The sequence below is a fragment of the Peromyscus californicus genome, unplaced genomic scaffold (genome assembly GCF_007827085.1).
Source record: "Peromyscus californicus insignis strain IS unplaced genomic scaffold, ASM782708v3 Scaffold_4__1_contigs__length_199733344, whole genome shotgun sequence".
Lineage (NCBI taxonomy): Eukaryota > Metazoa > Chordata > Mammalia > Rodentia > Cricetidae > Peromyscus > Peromyscus californicus.
In genome coordinates, this window is record NW_026294562.1 from 168,271,140 (window position 1) to 168,278,016 (window position 6,877).

Sequence of the window (6,877 nt, forward strand, 5' to 3'; positions counted from 1 at the left end):
GCCAGCTGTAGCATGGATGGTCCTTGGGCACCAACATGGTTCCAGTTGGCTGATCAGACTCAGGAAACCACACAGACTTCGGTTGCAACAGGAACCACAAATATTGAATCAGGCCCTGGCTGCTGTAGGGCCACAGACACACACATGACCCTCAGCAGCAGCCCAGACAACACCAGGACCCTGGCTGGCAGCAGAAGACACCCAGAGCACCATGGCTTTATGGTGCCAAGGCGCTCAGACACCAGAAGGCCATTTTATATCCCTCTACTACAGTCTTTCTGACTCTCACTCTCTCACTCTCCTACTCCTTTTCACTTTCATGCTCTAACGAAACACTCCTCTTGGCTTCTCACACTCACACAGCAACACAGTACAGTCTGAGTTCAGTTCCTCAAGGCAGAGCTGACTGTGAAAACCATCAACTTGTTAATTGTGTCATCTTTCTCTTCCTCTCTCAGGAACCCATACTCTGCACTATGACCTCATGGCCTTGTCTCTGGAGGCGTCAAGGAAGTCCCAATTCAGGGCCCAGGGATACATTGACAATGAGCTCTTCCTGCGCTATGATGGCTACAGGAGAAGAGCAGAACCCTGGGGGCCTAGGATCAAGGGACATAGAGGAGCTGAGATCTGGACAAGAGAGACTGAGGACATGCAGGAGAAGGAGGAGCAACTCAGGAGGATGCTGACTGAGGTCATGACCCAGAAGGGCCAGCATGGAGGTGAGTAGGCAGAGACAGAAGCACACAATTCAATTCTGGTCTCTAAAGTCAGGGTTGGGGGTTGGACACAGCTGGGATGAGTGATTAAACTAGTGATGCTTCTGTGAGGGATGCAGGACCTGAATCCTGAGAGGTCATAGGATGTGCCCAACTCACCTTAAGACCAGAGGGAAATAAGGTCCTTAAAAAATAAAGTGACAAGTCTCTGCCTGGTATGGCCAGGCATTCACACCCTTCAGGCAACTTTTGGCTGTGAAACCCAAGGAAACAACACTGGAAGCTTCTGGCGCTTGGGCTATGATGGGCAAGACTTCCTCACCTTTGACCAGAAGAGCCAAACGTGGAAAGCGGCTGTGCCTTCAGCACACTCATCTAAGAAAATCTGGGAGAGGCATGGCCCCAGCGTGGATCAAGTTAAGACCATTCTAAACAGCATATGTCCTGACCGTCTACAGAGATATTTGATTTATTTGGAGAACGAGTTGATGGATACAGGTACTGAACTTTGGGTGGGTGGGTCCATTCACTGAATCTAACTGCATCTTGCCACAGTGCTTATGAGGTACTGGATTCTCACTAAATTAGACAAGCATCACATAGTCTAAGGTGACACTGAGATGGAGTGTGAGTAATCTCCTCCAGAGCCTCTGTTATGCACCTTAAGTGGAGAAGCTCAGGTGTCTCTGACATGAGTGCATAGTTATAAGTCCCCAGATGTCAGTAATCTTAGATTTCACTCCATTGCCCCCACTTTCTGGGGTGTTCACTTTGAAGAACTGAGACAACTGGGTGTGTGGAGTTCTGTCCCTTAGATGGGGTCATCATGATGGGGAGTTGAGATGGGAGACTTCTGCACCTGGAGCTGGTTCACAACCTATTCTGTGTCATGGGTCAAAGTCATTTTGCTCTTGTTCTGGTCTTGGTTAAGGAAGGTCAAGTTCAATGCTGCTTCTTCAATTTAAACTTGTGTCAAAAACACAGAGCGGTAGGAAGCCTTGTGCTCACTGAAAAGCATCTGGGAATCAGGAGAATGTTGAACACAAAGGGTTGTCTCTTCAAAGGGAGAGATGTTTTTCACCCAGAAATCTGGGAGCAGCGAGACAAGGGTAAGAGCTTTCTGATCTTTGAGCAATCTGTATGATCGGGGCACAAAGGCTCCCCAAGTCCCTTATCTTAATCTTGTTTGACTCATTCAATCTACAACACTATTCTCCTCCAGATCTTCATCATGAACTTGTTTATCTTGAGCCTGTTTCTTCAGTTAACCTATAGAATCTATTTTTTTTTCAGTTTTTTTTTTTTTTTTTTTTTTTTTTTGGTTTTTCGAGACAGGGTTTCTCTGTGTAGCTTTGCGCCTTTCCTGGAACTCACTTGGTAGCCCAGGCTGGCCTCGAACTCACAGAGATCCGCCTGGCTCTGCCTCCCGAGTGCTGGGATTAAAGGCGTGCGCCACCACCGCCCGGCAGAATCTATTTTTATGGATGATGTCACTAGTACCTTACAAGACTTTTGATGTAGTCATGTCCTAAGCTTCGTTGTGCACACAGGATTAAGTTAATATCACCAGGAATCTTTTTATACACTTAAAACAAACTACCCGGGATCAGACTCTCAAACTTTGAAATAACACTGGCTACTGCTCAGTGTTTAACCAGACTTCCTTCTCGCCTATTGTGGATCGACACTCTCTGCTGGGCATCATGTACACAGAGACCCGCAAAAAGAGTGTCCACAGAACCCAGGGTCGTGAGAGGGCAGTCAGGATGAAGAAACCACTGATCATCCAGGAATCTTCAAGGGGAAAGACTTAAAGCCTTAAGGCAAACCATCAGGACCCCGGTCAGTTCCCTGTCCTAGGAAGGCTGGTCCCTCACTGTGCCTTAGAGCATTTAGAACAGGCTTTCTTTTCTTCTGTGGCATAAGGAGCTACAGTCCACTGAGGTCAGGTGTCCAGTCCCTGTAGAACAGGGAAGCTCATGTCCCATCAGTGTCTACAAAGTCTTCTGCATCACAGGCCGGATCAGCTGGCCTCTGACAGCGAGATTTTCATGTGCTCTCAAGTTCTCCAGGTAGGTGGGGGCTGATACCTATAGATTGTCAGGGCCAATGGAGCTGTGTGTGAATCTCACATACTCATCTGACCACAGGTGGCCTGTCTCCCAGGGAAAGGAGGCTGGAGAAAACATCCACAGGGTGATACTTCATAATAACTGGTTGTTCCTGCCCTCAGGTTCTCACCAGGAAAGGCCTTTGGGGTCCTCAGCCCCACTGAGCTCTGCCTTGTCTTTCAGCAGGTGTGCAGGAGATGACTGTGACCCACCACAGTTCTGCAGTGGGGTGGCACACTCTGACGTGCTTTGTTACTAACCTGTGTCTTTGCCATCCCCACCCCCCCAAGTTGGGGCTTGGCAGATGGCTCAGTGGGTAAGAGCACTGGTTGCTCTTGCAGAGGACCCAGGGTAAATGCCCAGTATCCATGAGGGGGCTTAATATCATTTGTCACTTTAGTTCTAGGGGATCCAATACCATTGGCTGACTTTTGTAAGCACTAGGTTACACTTGGTACATGTACGTTCTTGCAAGCAAAGCATTCATATACATAAAATAAAGTAAATAATTCTAAAATATTTAAAAGATCAAGTTTAATTTTTTATTTAGTTTTGTCTTTTTTAGAAAACAGAGTCCCATAATGCCACTCAACTCCATTCATCCACCACCTGCCTCTACCTTTCTAGTGTTACGATAATGGACCTGTCTGGAATCTCAAATGTGATGTTTAAAGTTTTGAATAGATCTTGTAACAGAAAATAAGAGGTTGTGCTGGGATATTAGTGGAGGAAGAACTAAGATTGTTTGCTCCTGGAGTTTTTGGCCAACTCCAGGAACAAAGAATCATGGCCACAGTCAGCTGACTGTACTTGGAGAGTCCCTCACCTGTCCCCTAGAGACTGCGGAGCTGGCTTTGTCCTAGAGAAGAGGCACAGCCCACCACGGTCTGATCTGTGGCCCCTATAAGCACTGAGCCTCTGTCCTCTCAGTGCCTGTTGTTCATCTGTGACCTGTGCTGGAAAGAGGGACTGCTGGCCCGTGACAGCAGGGACACCATGTCCTCTCATCATCAGCATGTAAAGAAGGGACTGACTCTCAAGAGCATCAGGGGCCAGTGGAGCTGAGCCCCAGCCTCCCACAGTGCTATACCCACTGGGAGCTGTGCCATCTAAGGAGGCGAGGCTGGAAGCAAATATGAACGGGGTGGTTCTTCTAGGCTACACTCCATGTAGAGATAGAAAGGTCCTCACCTCACTGACTCCCTTTATCTTCTCTCAGGTCCCCCGAAGGTGACAGTGTCCAGAAGGCCATACCCAGTGGGCAGGATCACCCTGACGTGCCGGGTTTTTAATCTGTATACTCCTGTGGCCACCTTGGCCTGGCTTCAGAATGAGAGGCCAATACAGCAGCATTCATTTGGCCCTGGGACCATCCTTCCCAGTGGAGATGGGACCTTCCAGACCTGGGTGTCTATTTGGGTTCTTCCTGGACAGGAACCACACTTCACCTGCCGCCTGAGGCACCGCAGCAAGAACATTGATGTCACTACTGCCCTTGGTGAGTAAATGGGGCAAGCATCACTCTAAGAGGGGATCGGGGTAGGCAGGGTCGGGAAGCCCCTGTGGAGTACAATCACTATAACTTTTCTGGTGTTCTCCAGGACCTCAAGCTAGGGAAAGTGATGGAGCCACCAGCTCTGCTTCTGCTCTTACAGCTTCTGCTTTTCTTGCCATGTTGGTATTTCTAGCCAGTGCCTAGAGCAGCAAGAACACACAGGACAGCAAGAGACCAGGTGAGCATCCCTGCAGGGTGTGAAAGAGGGTGACAGGCCTTTTCTTCTCTTTGTAAATTGTACAGGTGGAAAGGTAGTCACGTAAGCGACTTTTTGCCCCACTGGTGAAGGGAAGGACCCCAGGACCTGTTAACCTTTCCGGTTCTTGGGAGGCAGCGCCCCCTGGTGGATGTACGGTGCTGCTTCCCATGTGTTCTTAGATACATTAGGAATCACAGGGACAGGAAAGCAGGCAGGACACCCACAGCAAAGTCCAGATTGTGGCAAACCACAAACGTTCCCGTCTCTTCACCAAATATGTAGAAAGCAAAGAGCCAAACAATACAGAAGGAGACCTGGTAGCCCAAAAGATGATTGAGAGGCAGGCAATTCACCCGATGATGATGAGGTCTATTCCAATTAGCATCTTGATTCAAACATGGAAACTTCTCCTCAAAAGATATTCATGAAACATCTGGTTGAGGCAGTGTATGTATACATAAATACAGACATTTAACAGATTTTAGGGCTGGAGAGATGGCTCAGAGTTTAAGAGCACTGACTGTTCTTCCAGAGGTCCTGAGTTCAATTCCCAGCAACCACATGGTGGCTCACAGCCATCTGTAATGAGATCTGGTGCCCTCTTCCGGCATGCAGTCATACATGCAGGCAGAACACTGTACATATATAAAAAATAAATTAAAGAAAAACAGGTTTTGAAGATATTTTAACCTCTGTGGTGTCCTTAAGTCTATTAATAATCAAATGGATCTTTAAAGATCCAATACAGGACTTCTCTTCTAAGTTGAACTACTCTCTTTCTACCTTCATCTATGGCAGCCTAAAACAATCACAACAAAATTGTTTAAATGTTAATACTCCTTCACAATAAAAGGAGGTGAACAGGCCCTCCCAAACAATCATGTTTTAAAAATAATAGGATATCTATGTACATTGTTTTGGTTTTAAAAATAAAAAATGTGATAAACATGTGACACGGCATTAAAACAGTAAAATGTATTATAAAATGATACAAATTACTTAATGAATAAAGATTGATGTATAAGCCGGGCGGTGGTGGCGCACGCCTTTAATCCCAGCACTCGGGAGGCAGAGCCAGGCGGATCTCTGTGAGTTCGAGGCCAGCCTGGGCTACCAAGTGAGTTCCAGGAGAGGCGCAAAGCTACACAGAGAAACCCTGTCTCGAAAAAACCAAAAAAAAAAAAAAAAAAAAAAAGATTGATGTATAAAGATTATATGGATATATGGTTATAGAATGAAAAACTAAAAGGTTTTTATAAGCTAAAAAGGTGTAAGGCACTTAATGTAGTTAAGGATAAGACTTAAAAATAATATGTATGATATTTGTTTCTAAAGTCTAAGATTAACAGTTACAAAAAAACTGGCTGTAAAGTATCTCAAATTAAGGTGGGGGTGGGGTCGGGAATCAGGTGGGGTGGTTTGGGGGAGAGTACTGAAAGAACCAATGGGGAAGGGGGTATTTCAGGGTCAGTAGAAACCTGGTGCAAAGGAAATTCCCAGGAATCTACAAGGATGACCCCAGCTAACATTCCCGGCAATAGTGGATACCTACACTGAATTGGCAACTTCCTGTGACCAGGCAAGACTTCCAGTGGAGGTGTCTGGACCCCAAGTGAGCTACATCACCTTAGACCTACATTGTGTTCTGACTGTGGGATGTGCTGAGGTAAGGGTGACATAGAGATTGTGGGAGTGGCCAACCAATGGTCCAGCCTCAGTCCCATGCCAAGAGAGTGAGCCCCCGCCCCCGACACTGCCTGGAGTGCCAGGACCCAGAGGCTGGATGACCCAGAGACCTAGTACAGAACCAAGCATGACAGTAGAGAAAAATCAAAGTAATGATGCCTAGTGACGTTCTGCTATACTCATAGATCTAAGATTTCTAGATTCCTGTCTAAATTGCCATGAAAGGATTATTTTCTATGTGTTACAGGGTGCAAAAGCCTCTCTGTAAGAAATTGCATCACACTTTCCATATGGAACAGGACTGAATTTGCCAGGATTCATCAGGAACTCTCAGCATCCTAAACCTGCCCCAGCTGCCCTTTCTTCCAGCAGGAGCCTCAACTTCAGGATCTCCTCCACCTCCACTCATCTATATAACACCCAAAGTTTGATGGAAGTCAGGTGGTTATGAGCAATAGAAAGGCTGAGTCTGGGCAGTTTTAATTAATATAAGCCTCTGTGTGTTTACTTGGGTCTGAGCTGCTATAGACCAGGCTGGATACAGGAAAACTTTCAGCTACAAATACTCAAGTAAAATTCTTTGTCCTTTCATATATTTCATATCTTT

General features: G+C 46.5%; 1 protein-coding gene across 1 annotated transcript; it reads left to right on the forward strand.

Moving 5' to 3' along the window:
• The first annotated feature begins 408 nt into the window (after positions 1-408).
• Positions 409-4,529, forward strand: LOC128124056 (MHC class I-like protein MILL2). Its single transcript, XM_052760291.1, has 4 exons — positions 409-722; positions 945-1,217; positions 4,050-4,328; positions 4,432-4,529. Exons 1-4 carry the CDS (start codon positions 485-487, stop codon positions 4,527-4,529), a joined length of 888 nt encoding a protein of 295 aa, XP_052616251.1. The 5' UTR covers positions 409-484.
• Positions 4,530-6,877: the final 2,348 nt, after the last annotated feature.

Bases quoted from the DNA above. Each gene is read 5' to 3' on its own strand.
- LOC128124056 (XM_052760291.1), top strand. From the start codon at position 485: ATGGCCTTGTCTCTGGAGGCGTCAAGGAAGTCCCAATTCAGGGCCCAG. The intron at 1,218-4,049 runs GTACTGAACTTT...ATCTTCTCTCAG, and splicing joins GAACGAGTTGATGGATACAG to GTCCCCCGAAGGTGACAGTG. The intron at 4,329-4,431 runs GTGAGTAAATGG...GGTGTTCTCCAG, and splicing joins TGATGTCACTACTGCCCTTG to GACCTCAAGCTAGGGAAAGT.